The following is a 24,913-nucleotide window of genomic DNA, read 5'->3' on the forward strand; positions in this document are numbered from 1 at the left end:
ATTTTGATCTGAGCAGAACTCTTTACATGAACCCTAAAACCGAGAATGCAACAGACAAAACATTCACAATCTGTCTTCACTAACAACAACAAAAACAACAACAAACTACCACTATAGTTTCTCTTAATGACAACTTCAGTTTACATTTATTATTGTTATTACTACAAATTTATTCAGATTGATTAGTTAAAGCTACAAAATAACTAAGCCTAAATACAACTGCATGAAAAATACAGACACACACTGGGATGTCTCTTAACTCTTTTAGTCTCCTCCTTGCTGCTGCTTTTCTTCTCTAATATAAATAACTTCTAAATATAGATCACTTTAGCCAAAGTTAGCATGTCACGTGCATCACTGTATTTGTGTGTAAAGACTGAAAAAGTTACTAAAAAACCCACACAAAAATGAAATAAACAACCTTCTCATTCAGAGCTAAAACAAAGCCGTATGGACTTACTTCAGTTTATTGAACACAGAACTGAACGTTGTTTGAATAGAAGGTAAAACATATTTAATAAACTCAAGCAGTACGTAAAGCCTTCACCAGCGTTTTTACAGGATCCGCTACAATGACGGAGTTCATCGAGGTTCATTTTCTGCAATAACACAACTAGCTCTATGATTATCCACTACACTGTATACTTATATATTTTTTCCTAGTACAATGTACATTTTTACAATTAATGCTCATACTTTTCTACTTACATTCACATTTTTGGGGCATATTTTTTCTACTTTTATTCATCTTATTTTTTTTTAATTGCTTAAATATTTAAGACTTTGAATGGGAGCAGCTGTAGAGTAAGCAATTTCCCCTCAGGAACCAATAAAGTGTCTCTGATTCTGATTCTTTAATATCAGTTACTATGTTAGCCGAGTACAGAAAATGAGAGAAATGAAACAGTGATCAGACGGCCAAAGTTCTCTTGTGCTCACAGGTAAATTAGCTTTCCATGAATCTATTTTATTCTGAAATGCTATAACATGATACTGTCCACATATAAAGTTAAAAAAAACAACAATCTACACATGTAGTAACAGTTACATTTTACTATCTCATTATTTAAAAAAAAAAAACCTCAAATTCAACTCCCAGTGAATGCTAACAGTATTATTGTTTTAGATTTGTTGAAATCAGGCGTTTGAATTGGCTTATCAGTGTTACAACAGATTCTTGTTCATCTCAGAAAACATCACTTGTAATGTTTCAGCTTTTGAGACCAAAGGAAGCAAGAAAAGGAGAAAAATATTGTCTAGTATGGAACAAATTATGTGAAAATGTCTGATGTTCAAAGCATGACTTCTCCAAGACGAAACTAAACAGGTTTATAAATCTGGTCTTAGAAATGCTTCATTACACGGTGGTTTTGTGCGCGGGTTGACCTTCAGAGGGCATTTCAGCATCTTCATTAAAACATTCCCCCAAATCCCGGCAGGAACAGTACCTTTGTAGCTCTCGGCGTCCTTGGTCACCTCTATGGCGTAGTAGGCGGGGAAGATCCCACGGGCGCCGGTCCGCATGTTGTAGCCTTCGTACCAGTAATCCTCTGCCTGGACCTCCACCAGCAGCGGGTCGTCCACCTCCAGCTCCAGCTCGTCGTCGTGTCGAGGGACGAACCTGATGAGACAGATGTCATGAGCTGGATGACCATCTTATGCAGCTTCTGCTCCAGAAACATGGCTCAGATATAAAGTCATTGTTCTCTAATAAACAGCTCGAGCATCCAAAAGCAGGTGCCTGCTTTTCATATACACTGACCAACAGAAATCCAAGTTTTGACATTCTGTTGAGGATAAAATACGAAATAATGATGAGACCAAGCTACAGATGGCTAGTCAGATGTGATGCTAATGTCCGTTGATGAAACATAGGTTATAAAACACAAACTACAAAACCCAGTAACACTCTGTACCAAGCCTGCAGCTTCAAGCTATGCATGGATAATGTTCCATACTGTCGTATGATGTGTTGGTGCAGAGAGATGCTCCTGTTCGCATGAATGCATCGCTGTTTCCCACCAATGCTTTTCTCTTTTTTTAATCAGCCTGAGGTGTTTACAGCAGCTGGAAGTCCTCACTGTTAACTGGAGTGTGACTTACTGAGGATATATAAAGAAATTCAGTGTGTTTTGGTGCTCAAAGAGAGAGGGAAAAAAAGGGAAGTGAGTGATGGAGATGGAGGTTGTAAAGGAGAATTCCAGTTTTTAATACACGGTTGTCATGATTAGACCTCTCCTGAGTAGCATTCTAGTCACTGCTGAGAGTCTCTGTCAGATGATCAGACATGTAAAAGGGTATAACGCATTAAACTGTCACTTGAAAACCTTTTCTCACTCTGGTAGTGATGATTCAAGCCTGAATTCACTATTAAATGTCTGAGAAAAATAGCTTGATAGATGCTGGGCTATAATTTTACTATCATTTGACTTTAAAAGAATCTGAGAAATGCTGAACATAGATCAGCTTTTTAACTGATTTCAGCAGCCAATGTTTAACCAACTAGAGGAGTACATCCAACCGGAAATAAAATGTGTAAAGGTGGTAAATAAAATTACAATTATTAGATCCATGGAAATGTCACCTTTGCTGAAAATAAATCTGATGGAACAAGAAAGAAGTGCATTCAGAGAAACCTTTTCTGACTCCAGAGGCATATTATTTTAATTACTTATTTGAATATTTAAAATGCATTAGTCAATATGCACATAGAACATTTTAATGAGTATTTCAGGTGCCCTGATCCTTGCTACAGGCCCGTATTGCTGCAGTGCTGTGTGTTTTTTGTGTTGCAGGGTTTCATCTGAGTGTAACTGACTGTAATGCTGAACACATGGCCAGCGTTGTACGAGGTTATTTTTACTCCATCTGCACGCTGACAAGTTAAGTTTTATGGCTCTTATCCAGGTTGTTTTCTCCTGACTACATTCTTGCTTGTGTTGTATCGACTCTCAGATGTACGCTGCTTTGGATAAAAGCGTCTGCTAAATGAAATTATAGAATTGTCTGTCTCCACACCACGCTTTCGTTTGCGCTACGCTGTGGTTTTGTTTCAGGCATGCCAACACATCTATACACTACCAACTGTGATCTTAACACTTTGTCCTTATTTCATTCATCTATATATAAGCTTATTTACTGTGGCCTGCTAGGTGCGCATAAGTTCCTCTGCAGAGTGCAGAAAAAGGAAAATTCATGAGGTAACAACACAGCAAAGAGTGAGCTGTGCTTAGTTTCCTATCGTCTAACTGTGACAGAAAGTCCTCTTTTCATAGAAATAACGCAAAAAAAAAAAAAAAAATCAAAAATGACCCTCTCACTCATACCACAACTGTCCAAAGAGCCTCTAGGACACACATACAGTACACAGCACAGTCTGCACACATGCAAATATATACAAATGCTTATTCACAAAAACAATAACCTCTCAATGTGGAATCATGCATCTGAAATGATAAATTCATTAAAAATAAGTAAAATTTGAAAAAAAGCGTCATCTGTGTTTTCAACCTGTCTGATGAAAGATATAAAAGTCTGGACAGAAATCACAGAAAATGCAGAGTTTCTAATGACAACTGTCACGCATTGTTTTAATATATGAATGCAAGCATACAAGAATTTGCCAAAATATGATTTCATCGATGCCTGTTTCCACATTTGTTATTGAAGAAACAAACCATCAGGCACAATCTTGTTTGCTTTGCATATTCTGTATCATTTTCACATTCAGTAAGCTAAAACTCCAGTTGTTTTAATGCAGACTATCATTGTAAAATTTGGTGTCACTCAGAAATGTGTATATTTTTGAAAAAAAAGCATTTCTTTTTTAATGAAGATAACACTAAATTAATCAGAAATACAGTCACGACATTGTTAATGTGGTAAATGACTCTTCTAGCTGGAAACAGCTGATTTTTAATTAATATCTCCATAGGGGTACAGAGGAACATTTCCAGCAACCATCACTCCTGTGTTCTAATGCTACATTGTGTTAGCTAATGGTGTTGAAAGGCTCATTGATGATTAGAAAAAATTTGTGTAGTTATATTAGCACATGAATAAAAGTGTGAGTTTATACAGAAAACATGGAATTGCCTGGGTGACCTCAAACTTTTGAGTGTTAGTGTAGGTGGTAATGATGATGATGATGGTGCACTTCTTCCTCACCTGTAAACTGCTCTGTGGCTCTGATCCTTCTCTTCTCCATTTATGATACAGGAATATAATCCAAAGGACTCTGCACCTTGAATGAAAAAGAAAGAAAGCATGTGTGGAGTGTCGGATTCTGTATTAAAGATTAACGAATGGATTCAAATAGCAACAAAAGTTCGTCACATACGAACAGAAAACACAATCGGGGCACTTTGAGTTCACTTTTAAGCACACATGCATTCCTCAGGAGCTATAAATCAAACTTTAATAAGGCTTGAAGCGATGAGCTTTGTGTATTTCTACCTACGTCCCCCCAGAGACGGCCGTGACCGCCTACACGGATAAACTGCTGCTGTGGTGGTTCTAATGAGTCTGTAGAATGCATGGACGGCATCCAAGAGAGCAGCCAGGACGATTAGAGGAAATAACCACACAGAAAAACAAATCCCTCCGCCTCGGTCTCTTCTCATGAATTCTCCCACGCATTCACACCGAGCTGCGGGTCAGTGAATGTCCCAGTGTTTCCTCCAAGGTGAGAGCCAGCATAATGAAGGTAAAACCTGCGATCCTCCATCAGAGGATCATCCTCTGCCTTCTCAGTGCTGAATTTTCTTTGCCACGGGGGAGAGGACAGAGATACAGTCATGAGAAGTCTTTGAACTGACTGTCTGAGGATTACATATTTTAAATTCTCCCTGCGTATGGCTCGTGACCGGCACTGCAAAAAAAAAACCAAAATAAACAAGACGACATGGTCATCAATATCCCCCGTCACATGTGATGTCTATGAGTCTATATCCAAAATAGTGATCAAGGGCCATAACTCTGTTAAATATTATCGCACAGGTCTCATTTTCGAACTTGATCAAGGTGTCCATGGTGTGAAGCTACACACTAAATTTCGTAATCCTAGCTGTAATAGTTTCCGAGAAAAGCTGTCCCCTTCATCTCGGACAGACGGACGCACGGACGGAGGCCAAACCTACATCCCCCTTTTCCACTTCATGGAGGCGGGGATAATAAAATAAAATCACTGAGCAAACTGTCAGCAGTCGAGTTGCATTGTGGGTAATGTAGGCACCAATTTCTGAAAAGAAAAGCTTTGAAAAAGAGTTGCATTTGGTTCTGTTGCACTGATTTGTATCCCAATTAAACCATTTAAACTGGTGGACTACTCTTGTCTTTTGACAATACAGCTCCGGAAAATGCAATGTGTCTGATAGCACTGCAGCTTCTGGGGATTAGCTAACACCAAACACTACAGAAGGCAGTCTTCGACTAAACTGGCACATATGTTCTAAAAAGCTCTGGGTAACAATAAAGATTTGGCAGCTCCAGCTAGGTAAACATGTCATTGCCTTTTTTTCCCTCCCTAGTGTTTCCAAATACCATCCTGAGAACAGCAAATGCCAAGAAAAAGACTGCGTTTGATCTGGACGGCAGAGGAGATGAGGAGGCGAGAAGGAAAATCCAAGAAAGTGCAAGCTGTTTTTGGCTCAGTGTCCTTTCACCCTGCAGGCAGTCTGACTGTCCAGCTGGGTTTCTGCTGCTGTCAGACTGCTGATAACAACATCAACAAAGCAGCACAAACTGCAGCTTTTACTTACAAGGCCGAGAAGCTGAAGCGACAGCATTAAATAATACAACTGCTCTAAAAATGCATGAACATAAATGGAACACTGTCACTCAATGCTACCGGCAAAACCTTTAGTCATCATCGGTTCAGCTACGATGATGAACCTACAGAATGTCAGGGTGGATCATGTCCTGTGCGAGAAAATTCCAGTTTCTGAACATCTCTGTGGCTCTGCTTCATCAGCTCCACTGCTTTAAGCCCTGAACGCCGCGCTGCCAGTTTGGCTAGACAGCATTCACTGCAGTCTTATTGTATGTTTAAAGGGAATTACACAAAACAACAACCTGCAGTTCTTTGGCTGTTTCACACACATTTATGGGGAATTTAAAGCTTCTGTAGGCAACATTCAGAACCACTGGATGTCGCTAAAGTTCCAGCATCTCAGACGAAAACAAAACAGGCGTGCCAGTGACACTTCTCCGCCTCATTTTATGATTCATTTACAACCAGAAAGGATGTTTTCAAGAGCCAAGTAGACACAATTTCGCCACTTGACCAGTCGTGGTCCAGATAGGATATATGAAAACAAGAAAGGCACAAATATGACAATGACAAAAGGCCGCATCACTGCCAAAATCTAATCAGTTGGTCCTTGTGTCATTTCTAACCTTCTCTGAAAATTTCATCCAAATCCATTCATCTGTTTTTGAGTAATGTTGCTAACAGACAAACAGACAGACGGACCAACGCCGATCATCACATAACTCCGTCAAAGCTCAGCCTTCTTGGCAGAGTAAAGATACAGTAAAGGAGAAGCAGCTACAAAATGGCAGTAAAGACTCTCACACTGAGCTGAAATGAAACAAGTGTGCACAAATTAGCTAAACAAAACGATGCTTTTAAATCCGGACTGCATTTTAAACAGAATAGGAGGTCGCCTCAGTCTGTTTTTGAAATGCAGGAAGAGCCATCAGTTATAAAAAGCAGGGACTCATGCACTAACATGGACATGTGGCCAAATCGGATGCCAAAATCAGAGAAGCTATTGGATTACACCCACACAAACCTAGCGTGACTTCCCTCTCTACTAAGGCCGTCACTACTCCACTACGTCTTTACATAGCTCATAGCTGTTTGCTGCTATACCGATGCTATATGTACGTTCCTGCATATTGCAGCTTTATATATTTGGATGAAAGAATATAGTCTGTAAAATGTAAAATAAAGTCTCATAAATGTAGTGAATGAATCAGAACCCACATTAAAAGAAGCATGATGCTGCCCCATATGCAAAGTAGAGGGAATGTATTTGCATGATGTTAGTCTTTCCAGTTGCAGAGCAAAAACTGAAACTAAACACTTCCAACTACAATCACTTGTGCTAGTCTGCAAACAAACTTTAAAGATTTGAGTTTGTCCATTTGTTTACTTTTGTAGCTATCTGTTATCAGGGAATAGCAGGGACTTACTGGAGGAGCGAGATTGTCCATTCATGAAGACATTGAGGAACTTCTTGGAGAAATGGAGGTCTGCCTCTGGAGTGGAGTCTTCAGAGAGGCAGGCTGTGGCCTCCCTCCGGACTCCTCCTATCCGATGCTCGTCGTCCTCGTCTTCCTCCTCGTACTCCTCACCGATGGCCGACTCGTAGGGGGAGGAGACGCAGTTGTCGTAGACGGTGGCCGAGTCGCTGTCATCGCTGTAGCCTTGGTAACACTGCCGGAGACTGACGAGCTCCAGCTGAGCGTGCTCGTCCACCACCAGCGTGTATTTGACTGAGTCATACGATAAACCGCTGGCCTCCGAGCTCATGGAAGTCCTCAGCGGGACAGCTCTGCTGCCGCCACCGTCTCCCCTTCCTCCCCCCTTCCTCATCCTTCTGTCCATTATTATCCTGTCCACCTCCTCATCCTCCCCACAGTAGCTGTCGTCCGTGGCGTCGACGTATTCCACCGACGAACCGCCTCTCAGCATGGCCCCGGCCCCCGTCCCCTTCAGGCTGAGGTCCAGGGCGAGGGAGGAGCGAGCTGAGACGGCCATGCTGGGTGGCGTGATGAGGGACTCTACGCAGGAAGCATATGAAGGTGGGGCAACGTAGACCTCGTCCTCCTCGAAGATGGAGGGGTTGGTCCGGTCTGGAAGGGGCTGGTAAGGAGGTGGACCCTCTGTGTCGGAGCTGATGGACATGCGGCCCTGCTCAGTCTGCTGCGAGAGGAACGGCCGGTCCTGGGCGTTGGTTGGTTCCAGGGGGTCGGCAGAACGTTGCACAGGAGTCAGATAGATCTCCTCCGTGGGCTCCAGGTGAACATCCGTGTGGTACCGGATCCTCTCCCGGTGGTGCCCGCCGCCATCCGCCTTCCCCGTCGGGTACAGGGGAGCTGGTGTGTAGTTCTGCGGCGGCGGCGGTGCGGGCGGCTTCTCCTGGAGCTTCGAACGCGTCGCCGAGGCCGTGGACGAGCCGTGCGAGTGTCCCGAGGTGTGGCTGTGTCTGCAGGGGGCGTCGGTGGAGGTCCCTCGGTCTTTGGTCTGTGCTCCGCCGCCCTGCACCTTGTCCTCGTCGCTCAGGCAGCTGTGCTCACGTGGAGGCGTGAGGTCACCTGGAAGGAGAGCGGACACGATCAGAAACATGCAGGCGACCACACAAACGCAGACGCACAACGGGCAGACGCACACACACAGCAAAAACACGTGAGAGGCAGACATGACCGGCGGATGTGAGGGCAGACATGGCAGCGAATGCACAGGCAGATAAAGTGAAGCACGGAGGGAGAAAAGTAGAAATGGTTAGGTAACGCATGTCAGGAATCAGGATTACGCAGCTAAATCCCCATTACTCATCAAATTCAGAGTGCAGCCAGTAGAAGGTGATTGATGCGTTATGTCATAATCCAGGCATGATATTTATTTCTGCTGTGCATGATGCAGCTCTGGAGTGTGAGGCCACATGACAGCGGCCAACAGGTGACTGCTTTTATGGAGGATGTTTCTCCTCAAACGAGTTAAAGTCTGCATATTTGTCAATGCATCATCACAGAGTATTTGATGCAACAATTAATCCTCTTCTCATGTCCAAACTGACAGCCGGGGATCTCCTCGTGGAGAACTTCTGCACTGAATCGCTTTGATTTGCAATTCAGATTTAACCGAGTTTTATCAGGAGACTCATAAAACAAACTAAAAATGAGTTTTCGGTGCTTGTAAGGCCACGGGATGTCATTTGCGAATAATTACATTTGCCTAATAGCCCCATTTCTATTCATTAGCAACACAGTAGGTCTAAGAATTGTTGGCGAGAGGAGGAAATAACTGCGACTGTGAAAATGACTGATGGAAAGTGAGGACCCGAGGCACCTCCGAATTAGGCGTACGTCCAAACAAACACTTCCTCGTTAGAAAGATTTCTTTTTTAAAGACTGCAATCCTGATTTTTACCAAATGGAAAAACAGGTGCAACACTGGCAGGCACATCTATATAAAGCCAAAATGAATGCTCCAGATACAGGTTACAGCACATGAATAACAGCTGAATTTGCTTTTGTTTGACTTCAGCGTATTAAATACAACTTTTCAATGAATCATGACTTGAATACAGCATTAAGTCCTTATTTTTATGCTTGTTTTCTCAGTTGTGTTTAAAACTGATTCTAATAACAAGTACTATTTCAACAGTTTTCAATGAGTTTGGTCAGTTTCGCCTCACATGGTGTTCTGAAAAGAGCCGTAACAAATGAGCTATGACAGCTCCCAGCTATATAAACTAACAGTCTGTAGAAGAGCCTCGGCTAGCAGCTAATCTGAGCCTCAACAATGTCCCTAAGGACCAGAGTGATGTACAGAATGCAAATCACACATACATCTAGAAGGAATATTACCACATTCTGGTCTGCGCATCCCACTGTTTACCAGCTTAATGAGAAACTTGAGGCCGATAATATAAAACGTGAACTTGACGATATAAAGATGTGCTGGGAAAGGAAAGCTTACCTGTTTTCAGAGGCGAGGACGAGCCTGAAACCTTCTCTTGCCAGCTGTATTTCTTGCCAAAGGAGTTGTTGTTTAATGTGTCCTGGAAAGAAAGAAAAAAAGAGGAAGAAGAAGAAGGGAGTGGTGAGAAATGAATGCAGAGTTTAGACAGAGAAACGGAGGAGAAGCGAGAGAAGAGTTTGGTATCCTGACACAATGTATACAACTTTTTTTTGTCTCTCCCCTCCTCTTTCTCTCTCTCTCACACACACACACACACACACACACAAACCTTTTATTCCGTTGAATGAGCAGGGATTCTTTTGTCCGTGCTCCGTGGTGTGCATTTAAAGGGACCAGACGTTTTATCAGAGCTACTGGGAACACACACAGTCTGTAGTTGCCGATAGAAACCAGGACGGTTCTCAAGTACCTCCTTTCAATCTCTAAAAGGTCACTTTGACCAAATCACACACAAGAAATAAAAACTCAGTTTTATTCATAAATACAGATATAAAGCAACAGATACTCTCCCGGAAAAGACGCATGGATAGTATGATTAATAAATAGAGGAGTATGACTGAATAATGCAGAAGAATTAGCAGCTCAGCAGTGATTTAGAAGAGTATTAAGGTTTGTTTTCAGTGGCAGCAACGTCACTGTTCAGTGTTGTTATATTCAACCCAGTGCACTTGTGACCCAAAACAGCCACACCCAGTCTGAAACAACAGCCAGAGGGGGCAGTGGAACACTTCAATTCAGCCCTAGGTTAAGTTATTCTTTAATTAAGTGCTCTATGAAAATTTCATTCAGTCATGTTTTTAATGAGAAAGTATTAAGTGAGTGAATATGATGGTTATCTGAGTGGAGCTGTCACAGAGGACAAAACCAGCACTCACAGTGCTACAGAACACACTTATAATAGCTCTTTTGATTTAGAAAATACGTCTTTTATGCAACTTTAGCTTTGTGGTTGTCAAAAAAGGGGTGATTCTATTGTGCGTTTGTAATGGAGGACATACAGCCATGGCCATAAGTTTGGACACAAGTACCATGACGCTTGCGAATCTTAGAAAATACCACAAAATTGTCACTTACAATATAAATACCAGTCATAGCCATCAACCAAAATGAAATACAGATATTTCCAGTGCATAAATTTGATGTTTGACAGCAAATAGTATATGAAAAACTTTCGTCTGTCAATGACAAAATTTGTGCAACAATTTGCAGTTAATATTCCAATGTCAATATTTGCTGTCAAACATCAAATTTATGCACTGGAAGTATCTGTATTTCATTTTGGTTGATGGCTATGACTGGTAAGTGACAATTTTGTGGTATTTTCTAAGATTCACAAGCATCATGGTACTTGTGTCCAAACTTATGGCCATGGCTGTAGTAGGTGGTTTAGAAGTATTACTAGAAGCTTCATAAAAGTAGAATTCATGGCAAAGTTGTATTTGATTAGATTAGACACACAAAGGTGTGATGGAAAACACATCCAGTTTCAGTTATTTCCTTTTAAATTGCAAAAACAGTGACGATTCTAACAATAGCACAAAGTTCACACTGGTGGAGAAAAGTAATCAAGTACATTACATATAGGAGTGCTGAGATGCTTCTCCTCTGATACGTTTCACATGCAAATATTGAACTTTTTATTCCACAGCTTTTATTTAAAAGTAAGCCTAGGTGATAAAACAGCAGTGATGTGTCTTATTTGTTTCTTATTTACAGGTCTTATTTGCTTTCTTATTTAATGAGTATCAAGATAAAATCAGTCCCTCATCCTTGTACTTAATTTATTTAATGTGCATTTATTTATTGATTGCTGTATTTACTATAAAATCATTACAAGTGTACTTAAAAAATAGGCTACAGCAGTTAAATTCTTATTTCTCCTGGTCATTCTAAAAAAAAGGCTATAAAAATCGTCATAAAGAATCATCAAAAGTTACAAATATTGACTGAAATGAAAAATTTTGTCATCAACTTTTCAGCTATGTCACACAGTCATATTTTAAAGCTTTCGCGGCTTCGCAGATTAAGATTTTCACTAAAAGAAAGTCCGTGCCCTGTCTTGAAACTTCAACAAAAGTAGTCCAGATTCACACCAGAATTGCGCAAGAAGTTTTGTTACATATAGTTTGGTAGTTTTTGTGTAGTGTTGCTAACAGAGAGAGACGGCATAACAGACAAATATGTGGCACTAATGGCAGCCTTATGCCTTGGAGTAAAGTTATATACTTACATATCAGAGACACGTAATATGTGATTCTTCTAATTAGACAGTCTGCATATTAAATACTACTTCTTTGAGTTCATCTTTGGTATTTTAGGTGTATATTAATCCCGATCCCTTTGGTCTGTCATTGAAGAAAACTTCTAATGTCTGACTTTAACATGTAATAAAGTTATCTACTTTCTGAAATTGCTACATATATTCAAGAAAGTGATTCAAAAACGTTTCCTGTCCCTGACTGTGGTATAATATCACTAAAAGTAGATGCAAAAGCGCCAAAATACTTTGAAAAATCACACATAAGAGCAACATGAAAGTCTCGAGAAAACAGATTTGTTTCATTTGAAGAAGGTGTGAAAACCAGACAGGACTGTGTGTTGCTTAAAGTGATACACAGCTAGTGCCAGTACATTTGTTTTAATGTAACACCTGTTAATTAAAGCTGTTCAGTTATTCTTTCTTGCAGGTTTACTGTTTTTATTCACTCTCACTGCTTTCATAGTTTTCGGCTAATCAAAAAAATCTCTAAAATACCCCTTGTGCGCTCCTTACCCAGCCTCAAACAGGAGACAGACAGTGAATAATGACAACAACGTAGAATTTAGCTCCTAAAGAGGCAGGTATTTTTCTTAAGAAACGGTGGAGGCTGAAAACGACAGTGGACAAAATTTCAAATGAGTCACAGCATCGCTCAGATCATCACCGCTGCATGTGTGAAGAAGCAACCAAAAGGGATGACATGTCAACATGATAATAAGCCGTGAATCAAGATTACAAATCATCCGAGACAAGCTTTCAGCATCTCCCACTTTTTGTTTCTCGATGGTTCAGTCAGCCTCAGAAGAAGACGGTGGTTTTGATACTCGGCTCTAAAAGAGAAAAGATGGTAAAAGGTGGATGTTGAACACACAGAAGGAGAACTGGAAACTCCTGTGACGACAAAATGTCCAAAAATAAGATTCTGGTCCTCCTCCTCTGTCCACCTACCACGCATGACTCACTTCCTGTCTATGCGCACCAGGCGAAGACAGGGCTGTTGCCGTGGTAACGAGTGAATCAGCAGGTGGGAAACAGCAGCATTGATCTAAAGTCTGAAGATCACTGCTGGTGTTAGTGTATCAGTGACTCAATTGTGCATGGACGTGACCGTGATGAGACACGACTTCAACAGGACGATGTTCTCTAACGAGTTATTAATACTGATAATAAACTGGATTAACTGGGAGGGTGTTTGTCTGGATTGACAGCTGTCTCGTACACTTGATTTTTGAGCAAAATTGATCATATTTGGATTTAACTTGTGCTGTAATATCAAAACTGGAAGTGAATGACCAACTGTGTCAGCTGTATTTATGGTATATTTCCACTGAAAGGCTCTAAATTATGAGGATATCTGCTGTTCTAATTAGCACTTTAAACTATTAAGGCTCTTTTTCACCTCACTCTAGAGTTTGATTTTACTCATTTCCTGTTGTATTTGGGTAGAACTTGGAGTGTAGCATACAAATACACTGCATTTTAAAAGAACACACACTTGCTTTCTCATTCAGTTGCACATAAGGAATGTGCCAGATGAGCGATTACAGTCGGACTCGGATTAAGACGGAAGAATCCCTCCTGACGTCTGTCTTTCTGTCCATTCAATCACTCAGTCTGTGAAATAAAACCTTCCCTATTCGTGCAAATGGCTCGTTCTACTGTGCAGATTTGACTACTTCAGATTTCCAATATTTTTCTCTTTCTTTCCATTTATAATTAGTAGTGATTATTTTTAAATTAGTACCAAATATATTCTGACCTGCTCAGCATCTAAAATAACTAAGATTTCCATCCAAGTTTGGCAAATTGGCACAGAGGGATCTAAAAATATTGCTCTTCAAAGGCCTCCAACCCTGAGCAGTGTTCAAGGCTGCTTTTGTTCAACCGCAGAACTCTGCCAAATGATGCAGAGCCAAATGTATATTTTGCATTTTTCCTCATCCACTGACCTGGAAACAGTCACCCAGTGTGCTGCCTCTTTCCCTCCCTATCTTCTAACAGCAACAGTCTGTGGAAAACTGGAAATCATCAGCAATCATCTCTCTCGAATTTGTTTTGTCTGAGCTGCCTGAATAAACGTCACTGTCAGCTCTGCTTCAAATGCCTGAGCTGCTGCAGTGTCTCAATTATAGGTGAGCTGCAGAACAAAAAGCCTCCATGAAACATCATCTTTGTTATGAGGCAGATTTTCTGATGCAAAATCAATTTGGTTGTTTGATTTAATCACCATATGGTCTGAATATGTACATTTGATCTGCATTTTTAGGACAAAGACTGTATGGATCTGCTCTGTACCTCCATAATAATCTGATGAACGCATATATATGTACCAGGGGAGTGTCCAAGCTTCTTTTCATGATAACAATGAGGCATGAATTGGACTTTTTTGCGATTATTGATAGATTACAGATTAATCAAATGCATTACTTTGAGTCTCTCCCTGTCTGCAGTAACTCTCTGGTCCCAGCAGTGTGTCTCTAGCAGAAACACAACCCACAAAAACTGAACATGAAACACTTGCCAGCTCCACAAACCAGGAAATAGGCTACTTTCACAGGGGCTATGGCTAACAGGTAGCAGCTAAGCTAGAGAGTAGCTGCAGCCTAATATTGCTAACGTACGTTGCCAGCATATTCATTAGGTTATGGTAATCCTATTATTGAAGAAGCCCATGAATGACAGGTTTGTTATTATCATGTGCTGCTAAAACAAAACATGTAATGTACATCAGTTACAAATATCGGTTATCGGTCTGTCTTGATTATTTGTATCTGCCCTAAAAAACAAAACAACAACAACATATCGGTCGATCCTCAGAAAATTACCAAGAAATCATCTCTGCTCTATGATGTTCTCAGGATTTATGGCTAAGCTGTTCTTTAAGTGCTCATTCTATAGCAAAAACCTTTAAAAACTTCAAAATAATGCTTCATGGATGCACAGCTAAATCTCACATTAAACCAATAAATTCCAGAAAAAGACAAAATAAAAGAACACCTGTAACTGTGACCAACCTACAACCTGAAGCATTAATATCTCCTGCAGATGGATTCATGTCTTCAATGTTATGAAAATATACATTTTAGGGAATCTTCATATATTTAAACAGTGAAATGTTCACTTTCATTCCTAGGTGTTGCACAAAGGGGGTAAACAACCAGCAGACAGGAAGACCTCCCAAGAAGAAAAAAACATTTGAGAGCAATTATTTCCTTTACACTTCCCTACTCCGACAGCTCGAACAACACACACAAGAACAAAAGGCACAGAGGCGGACTACAGTAAGCTTGTTTCCACTTCATGGAAACTGGGCAAAGAACAAAGCGCAGACAAATATAGAGCTGCTTAGTTGATCATGTTGACAGGCTGCACCGTGGGGGCGTTCATGTTCGAGTCGCAGGAAAACTCACCAACGTACGCGATAACATCCACGTTGCATAACTGCAGGACTACCACACAGGCATTCACTGTTCTATTGAAGTACATTTTCTGTAAATTCATGGCACAAATGGGTGTGACATGAGTAGCGCTGGAATGAAAAGCATTTAATTTGATCCCTTGAATTAATTATTCATGGCCTGAATTACTCAATCTTGTCCTCGAACAAGTTAATTCCCTCAAGTTATTAGGTGCTGGAGAAGGGTGGAGGCTTTGTTTTAGATTTAATTGGTCTGTAAAGTGACAGAATTCATTTTCCTCAACTAATATTTGCATGCTTTGAATGGTTTTAGCATAATCATCAGACAGCATCATGTAAAACTGTTTGTCTCTTGTAGCTCTACGAGTAGAACAACATAATGTAACTCTGGTCTTTTCTATCTGTAGCGGTTCAAGTGCAACAACAGGATTGCAGCACAGCTACTTGTTAATTGAAGTACAGTTATACACATTGGTGTGTCCTACAGTTGGATGCATATCCATCATGCCATATCTGAACATGTGAAAAGTGTGAAGGAAAAATTACTCTTTCCCCTTTCTAAAGTATTTCCTTGCATCTGTTAGCTGACTTCATCCCAAATTATCTTCTGACGAGTAGAAGCTGTGGGAGGAAGACATGCCAGGACTCTGTGCTATGATCAAGGTTAGATATTGTCTATTCTGACGTGACTAAGCAGACGAGTTGTTCACATATCGGTTTGGAATCTAACTCTGACCCCTCTCCCAACAACAATATACTGAAGATCCTCGATTTGGGTTGAAATTCCATTCCTACAGCATGGCATCACTCGATTTTCTCCCTAAGTTGGAACTCACATATTGTGAAGTATGTGGTGTACAACTGGTGAATGTAAACAAAGCTATCTTCCTTGTACAATGCCACGTGACGACGTATTCATTCGCTCACCAACTAGTTCCCGTGTGAAATTTGTTTAACGTTGCAAATGCTGTAAGTCGGAATGATGGAACAAGACTTTCTTAAGAAATTTATGAGAGATGGCAACGTAACCACGAAACACTGTAGGTGAAGGACGTCATAAACTGAGGATCTGCTGATACCCAAAGATCAGACAGATGCTTGCATGTACTGCTGCTCTGTCGGTGTCACTTCTTCTGATATCAGTAAACCTTACTCATAACCCAAGTCATCCGAGTCTCCAGTCAGTCTCTCTGTGTCTGCCTCCTCATCCTCTCTCAACTTCCACAATAAAAGGTGTCAGACCCTTTACTATACTTGTACTTTGCCATTGTACTTTATGTATTTCTTGTCTTGTTTCTTACGAAACCTGCTCAGTCAAATAACAATGATTAATATAAAAACACCGAACCCTGCAGCTCTGTAGAGACCTTCAGTCCATTCTACCACATAGTTTTGGTTCTACGGCTCATTCACTCAACAGTTGACTCAGCTTCTCTAATCAACTTTGGCGTCTGCGGCACCAGACGCTTCGTTTCACCTAACAAGATCTGATAAACCCACTTTGCACCACCTGCCCGGCATTAAAGATGAGGTTAGTGAGTGGCTGGAGCTGAAAGTGGAGCATTTGGCCGCTGAATGTTTTCACAATGAACAAAATCAAAGGCCAAAGTTGTATTAACCTGAACTACTGAACTAAGGAAGGATTTCTTGCATGTGTTTCATGCAGACTTTCCTCCAAAGACGAACAACACTGTCAGCAAGTGTAAAGTAATAATATATATTAAAGCTCAAGTGAGGAGCCCTATAGCTGCCTTGGGGGTTATTACAGAAGCAGGTGAAGTTATTATAGAGTGAGAAAGTTCATGAGGAGGCTGGAGGTGCAGAATATTTGACATAACACGCTGTTCACTTTATGTTACCAACATTTGAACATGCTTATCATTGACAACAAAGCTTTCAGAATCTTTCCCTTTTCCTTATTCACCTATTTAAACCAAACCATCATCTTTCCTTAACCCTAACCATGTAGTTTTGATGCCTCCCCCTAACTAAACCTTACAAAATTGATTTTAAACTGGGATTTACAGCATTTAAAGCCACAAATTAATGGCGTCCTTGTCGAGAAAAGGACTTTACATCAGAAAATGCTTGTATGTGTCGTTGTGGAGTGCCTATACGAACAATTTTCCATGCATACCTACACTCTCACACACACAACCTCCCCCTAACACACATATCCCTGCTTGTATGTCTATGCCGCTTACTGATTCCATACGTTCCCTATGTTAAATGCTAAAACCGAAACAAAATGTCTTCCTTATTGAAGGTTGGTTCTCACAAAGATTGACGTCCGTGGACACAGACACACAGTCACGAGCTCCAGCAGCATTCAAGCACAAACAGAGACAAGCACCAAGGAAAAACAAATCTGTGTGTCTTGACAATTGAGGCTATTGTTCAGTCCAGAAAACACATCCTGTCAGAGAAGCAATTGTAGTGGATCCAGTGGTGGTGTCCGGCCGCTCCGTTTGTCCGCTCATGTTGTCATTTTTAAATGTAATATCTGTGTGTCATTAGGAGACCAGACAGGCAGATGGAAAAAAAAAAAAATCAATCCCACCAAGGCGACATTTTCTCCAATCTTCCTGATTTTTGATCAATATTCGGCCATCTGCCAGAAGCTGGAGAGTGTGTTTGTGGATGTAGATGAGGTTGATTCAGGCCCTACCTGTGTGCGCGGCACGATCGGGAAGAGGTTAAGGGTCGTGGGTCTCTTGGGCCGGTAAGTATCCATGGTAACAGGTGCTGCGGGGTCCTTGGTGACTGGCGGGGCTGCGATGGCGGACGCCTTGGAGGACTCTTTGTCACCGCGGTAACCGTCAGCACCGTCGATGAGGTCCAAATGCAGCATCTCTGCCTGAAGCTGGCCGACTGCTCCCAGCTCCGCCTTCCCAGACATGCTATTGGTTCCTCGCCTCACACGGCCCTGCAGAGATTGGAGGAAACACGGCATCAATCAGGTCAGAGGAAGAGAGAGAGGGAGAGGGAGAGAGAGAGAGACAGAGAGAAGTGTGAGGACGGGATGAGGAGACTGAGCCGGCCAATTAGAAGCTGCTCTGTCTTCAGTAACAACACTCTCATTGCCAACATTTGGCCGCTTCAAGCACAGATTTATTTCCAGCATCCGCTTCTCGTGACAGCAGTCACCTGCAGTAATGAGGTGAAAATGAAAACTCCCTGTGCTCTGCTTCCCAGTGCTCACTTTCATGGCTTTTTCTCATTTCAGTCTCAGTCTTTTGATGCACACAGCAGATAAACTTCATTTTCATTTCCCGCCTCGCCTGATAATCGGACTCAATTTAGATTGTGATTATGATATTTTAGTGTTGTTATTTCACCCGAACCAATCAATAGTGACGGACATATCTGTGGCATAATTTGTATTTGACATCTTAATCAAGGTTATTGCCATTTTTCCCAATAAAAAGCCAAAACATGGCTATGTTTGGTTAAAAATGTCATGTCATTGGATTGCCATGACATTTCACAATCCCCAGAGAATGAATCCTACTGACTTTGGTGATTCCTGGTCTCCATTAGTATTTAAATTTTCAATGTCATATGTTTCCCCCCCCACAAATGTCAGTTATCTCAATATTATGACGTATCACAACATCTATGCATTGAATTAGTACAAAATTGTGTAAATGTGTTCATAGTTCCAAGACAAAAACTCCTACTGGCATTGATGTTTCCCAGACTTTTCCTCAACTGGCATAATGGGGTTGAAAAGATTATTTTTCAAATTCAGAACTCACCATATAATCTTATACAAAATGAGATACAGGCACTCATGGTTCCTTAACTATAATAACTTTAATCCAGCATCACCACCAGTGCAAAATGTCCATTTCTTTACTGCTTTTATGACCAAATATCTCCAAAACTACACTGACTCAGCTGCTAATTAGCACATCTTAGCTGCTAACAAGGTAAACAATAAATGCATTAAACCACATTTAACTAAATCTAAGACATCAGAGATACTAGATGCTCTCATTTATTAGGATAATCTGTTATAAATACCACAGTGGGGAAGGTTTGCAGTGTTACAGCAGAAAAGGGCAGTGTGCAAAAAGGTAAACAAAAATAAACAAGAAATATACATAAATACGCAATATGATAGTCTCAAATATAATGATAATAATAGGAATATGCACATATATTAAATACTGTTATTGCATAGGGATGTTTTTCTTCTAAATGTATCAAATATTGCTCATGATGCACTTGTTCGAATGCCTACATGTTCCACCAGATTAAAATCTGCCAATTTTTCAGACCACTTAGCCAAATTCTACACAATAAACGGTTAATAAGTACACCGGCCAGGGCTGAGGTAATATTCCACACGACATTTCAGCCAAAAATAAATCGGAGCAGTTGATTAATTTTGTGATGAGATTCACTTTGACATGTATGAGCATCACTTGGGAGACAGTAAGTCAGAGGGCACTGGGTTAGTGCAGTCAGCTTCACTTACCATCACTATCTCACTCACACACACACACACACACACACACACACACACACACACACACACACACACACACACACACACACACACACACACACACACACACACACACACACACACACACACACACACACACACACACACACACACACACACACACACACACACACACACACACACACTGTGTATTCCTATCCTTGTGGGGACTTACCATTGACTCCCATTCATATCTAACCCCGAACCCTTACCCTAACCCTAACCAACACCAAAACAATGCCTAACCCTAAAGAAACGTTTTTGCACTTTTACTTTTTTCAGTAACAACAACATGGTCAAGAAAACACTGTTTAAACTTGTGGGGCCCCAAATGAGGTCCCCACAAGTGACATTTCTTTTGGGTTTCCTATGGTTGGGAGGACATTAGGTCCCCACAACCCTATAATTACCCCCCCCCCCCCCCCCCCACACACACACACACACACACAGACAGTAACTCCTGAGTTGATGTAAATGCTTTGACATGGACCGCGGAGTCACTGCTAAGCTTATTACAGTCTTAAGCTCCCTCTCGGCTTCGCATGCATACAAACACAGATACAGGAAGAAAATACAAACAACATATGCATGTAGATATCCACAAAGTCTTAATTTGTGACCTTAATAACAACTGCAGCACGCGCAGAATCAGAAATTACATATAAAGAATAAATCAGCAGGTGGAAGTCACTGTTAGCGAGCATATAACGCTGAAATTTTGCATAAAAAAACGCAAGTCAAAGTTAAGGATAATCCAAACATATGAACATTTAGCCCTTCAAACCCCAGTAGGAGAGCCCCAGACTGAGTCTTGGGCTTTCTAGAATATAACAATATAAAATATATAAATAGCAGACAACAGATATATGCATTTTTGCATCTTCTTTGGAAAAGAGTAATTAGGAGGAAAAAAAACCTAAAAAAAAATAAAGATATATTTGTTTTCATCCCATAGTGGTGAAATTTGCATTAATGCAATAGCATGCAAACTTTAGTAGAAAAATAAAAATATAAATAAACCATTTGCACATGTTGGTGGTATTGCAGAGACTCTTTCAAAATAGAAATATTCAGACAAGTATTAATATTGTACTTCTCTGAGTAACATGGGGCGCAAAGGGGATATATTTTGTAAATTACATTTTAAAAAAAGTTTGACAAGTATATCCTTAGAAGTTACAGTTTAAAAAAACAACATCAAACAAATAGATTTCACTCGGGGGATGCAATCATATTAAAATATGCAACAGATTTTAATGCAACATGATGACTGACACTCACAGATTTCTCTGTAAGTAGAAAAAATAATCTAGCATATGTAGAAAAATAGATCTTAAACAGGGTTTTTACATATAAAAACTATTCATAATTGTCCTTGAAATGCTCTTTGTAAGCGATATATTAGACCCAGAAGACAATCGCCATAATAACCAGATTCACTGCAGCTAGAAATGACAGCAGCGTTCCTGCAGCAGTGAACCGTACATATCCTTAGGAAAAATCATCTGCACAAGTGAATCTGTAACCCAAATGGCCTGATCAGTCCATTTAGCCTTTGTTATAACAGGCAGCATGTGTTGTAGATGAAGCTGAGCAGGTATCAAAACGTGTGAGCTCAGCTGCAGATGGTGAACAAACCCACAGTGGCTGAATGGGATGGAGGTTAATCCACTTCTGCTGGCTAAGTGTTGCCTTCAAGCACATTTGTATGCAGCGAAACACTCATCCCAGATATCCAGATTCCTCCCTCTCTCTGAAGAAAGAAAGCAGCCTGTGTGTTTTTAGGGAGAGGACTGCTTTAATGGTTTGATAAAAAGCCAAAAACCTTTGAATCTGGACAGCAGCGGGAAATGTTTGCCTAGCTGCCTTCCTATTAGAAATACAAAAAATATGTTTCTTTTATAAAGGCCAGAAATGCAGCTTTTTTTAAAAGTGCATTCAGGCAGTATTTGTCTGGTAACACCCGGAAACATCACGTGGCCCTACAGTGTTTAACATCAGTCACACGTAAACACATCATATGATTTGCAGCTCTAGAACAGCACTGTGAGGTGTGGATAACAGAAGCTGGGCTTTCACCCAAATGATTGTTTTCAATGAAAATCTAGAACAAAAGCAGAAGCTATTCAAAAATACAGACATAAGCACAACATAGTAGCTGTCAGGGTGCAGAAACAACAGAGTTCATGACATCTCAGGTGTGCATGAGTAAATTTGGATTTGCTGCCTCAGGCGTAGAACATTTGGTGTTAGAATAAAAGACTGGATGATTCTGCAGGACAGGAAAGGACTGAAAGCAAAGATCAACTTTCTGCATCAGTGCAGTAAACAATGTTAAATATATGAAGTAAAGTACATGTAAAAAATACTGGAAGATTAATACTAATTCCAAATCATCAAATATAAATTCCCTCTTTGGTAGGCGAGTCCATAATGAATTCATCAGAATATTTTTCTGCCATACATCAAGTCAGTTTACACCGCAGAAATGAATGTTAATAGATTTTGATTGTTTTTTTTTGAACAACTTGCTGTTGTTTTACAATTTGACGCTCTAAATCATAGCTAATAACAAGTATCATAGAAAAGAGTATTAATTTGCATATCAACTGCAGTAAAAAAGGCCACACAATTTACACAAAAATACACATTTTTCACCGTTACACAACGCTCTGGTCTGCTTCTGAAAAATCTACAGATGTTATTTTCACAGTGTATGACTGTAAAAATACAGGTTTTTGGACTGAAATCAGCAAAAACATCATTATCTCACAAATGTGTCACTATTTATTTTGTTTTGGAATATAATACTAATTCCTGTTTTTTTAAACATATTTTTCCTGAAGTCCTTGCTGCTGAACTTGTTCATTTTATTTGAATTTTTTTACAGTTAATTTCTCACAATATCTGTTGTACCAAAGTGCTCCCCAGCAGAAAAAACAAAAAGATTTTATTAAACTAACGAGTTTAAACACTGAGACTAAGACCCTGCAGTGATTTTTAAAATGTCAATTTACTATAGTAATTTAAATATTAAGGGTTAAACATTTACAAATGATTATAAATATATTTTTATTATAATATTAAGCTAAGACTCAATAGTATTATTTATCATGGAGATTAATCAAACTAATTTAGAACATTGATTGTGATCCTACAAAAAATACATGAAAGTGCAATACATCCAAGGATCTCCTGGATTCCCCATAAACAAGCTGTTCTTTATTATTATTATTATTATTATTTTGACATGGTTTTTTTCGTATGTCAATCTTTGCATTCACCAGTTGTCCTTCTACCATCCATCCAGTATTTTAGAGGCAACAAAAAGAGAAAAATAAAACAAAACATTAAAAACAAACAAAAAAAAAACCCAAATTGAGTAGGATGAAGTTTAACCGTTTCCTGTTTAAAGCCTTAGACTTTAGAACACCCTAAAGTAGACAGTCATCCATCTATTCATGGATTAATCAAGCATCCATCCATCCAAGCATCCATCCATCCATCCATCCATCCTGCCCAGTCTATCAATCATCCATCTATCTACTTCTGTTCTTTCATCTATCCATGAATCAATCAACCACCCAGCTGCCCATACCGTATATCCGTTTTTGCATCCATCCATCCATCCATCCGTTTTTGCATCCATCCATTCATCCATCCATCCATCCATCCCATCCTGTCCACCAGTCTATCAATCATCCATCTATCTGCCACCCAGCTGTCCTTCCATCCATCTTTCATGCCCACTCTGATCATCCCTTATCTATCCATCTAGCAATCATCCATCTGTCATTCATCATCCACTATTCATCGTGCACCCATGACTTTCTCCATCCACTCCTCCGCCTGTCCATCAACTTGTCCATCTATCATTTATCTTTCATCTCATCCATCCGTCCCATAAGTACACATTAATGACTCTCCTATGTGATGAATTCTGTGAGTAAATGATTCTGCCACTCTTCCTCCTCCTCTTCCTCCTCCTGTATTTTCAGCTCAGCTGCCTCATATCAATATCTCCCTGCATCTCTAATGACAACCATCCTCCCACTGTCATTTTTCTCCTCTCATCCTCCCCCATCTCTCCTCAGCTTTACCCTGTCACCTGCTACACATTAACACCTGTTAAAGCTGCATGTTGCTACTCTGCCTCTCATAATAACGATCGGCCCCTTTAAGACAGCCCTGCCCCCTGTTGCTAGGAGACAAGGAGCTCGGTGGAGATGCTGCTGCCCCGAAGACACCGTGATGCTCGGCTCTCGTCCAATCAGAGCATCCCGAGAAGAGGAAGCACGTAGCCAACAGGTTCAATACAACAACACAGAATGATGCTAGAAATGCTACATCACCACAAACCTGCTGCTCAGCTCGAGAACCGATGCAAAGCATAGAATTCAAAAGATAAAACACTGGTGTGGATCTGTTGAAATATCTGAAACCTAAATATATGCACTTTGAAAGGATGTGAAGGCAAACAGCAAATTAAAGAAATCTCAAAGTATTCCTTTTCAGATAAAATCATACGTAGGTTTTTCAGTTAAATATCAGTCTGCAGGCTTCTCATAAAGCTGCTCCAGCACAGATAGAGATTCTTCTAGCTGCTCTGATAACTTCTGATACAAATATTTTAATTGCAGTGAAGAAAATAACTTTTTGTAACATGAAATGAATCATGTTTGATAGTAGACCCACCAAAAAATAAGCAGAAATACTGCAGCTCTCCAGAGTATGAAGCTGATTTCAGCTCATTGCATCAATCTCACATACAGCAGCAACAGGAAGCAGCACTGAAACTTATTTGACAGATCATCTTGTAAATTATCTGCTGGAAAAATGGAACATAGAGCAGCCAGATCTATGTTTTGTTTTTTTTTGCAAATCAGAAGAGCATTGAGCATAGAGCAAGAACACTGTATCTGAGCTAAAACATGACCCCAAATGAATGCTACTGTTGCTCCTTATCTGTTGGGTGTGTAACTGTCTCCCAACATGTAACATGGCAAAGTA

At 40.3% G+C, this 24,913-nt stretch overlaps 1 protein-coding gene across 2 annotated transcripts in view; it reads right to left on the minus strand.

The window, feature by feature from the left end:
• mapk8ip1b (mitogen-activated protein kinase 8 interacting protein 1b) overlaps positions 1–24,913 on the minus strand; it is a 72,978-nt gene that overhangs the window by 10,165 nt on the left and 37,900 nt on the right. For both annotated transcript variants that reach the window (XM_022216737.2, XM_022216738.2), the window contains exons 3-7: positions 18,059–18,316; positions 9,710–9,791; positions 7,198–8,322; positions 4,168–4,243; positions 1,449–1,621 (exon numbers count right to left, since the gene is read on the minus strand). In XM_022216737.2, coding sequence (XP_022072429.2) covers positions 1,449–1,621; positions 4,168–4,243; positions 7,198–8,322; positions 9,710–9,791; positions 18,059–18,316 — 1,714 coding nt within the window. The remainder of the gene's footprint in view (positions 1–1,448; positions 1,622–4,167; positions 4,244–7,197; positions 8,323–9,709; positions 9,792–18,058; positions 18,317–24,913) is intronic.

The sequence above is a fragment of the Acanthochromis polyacanthus genome, chromosome 2 (assembly GCF_021347895.1).
Source record: "Acanthochromis polyacanthus isolate Apoly-LR-REF ecotype Palm Island chromosome 2, KAUST_Apoly_ChrSc, whole genome shotgun sequence".
Taxonomy (NCBI): Eukaryota; Metazoa; Chordata; class Actinopteri; family Pomacentridae; genus Acanthochromis; species Acanthochromis polyacanthus.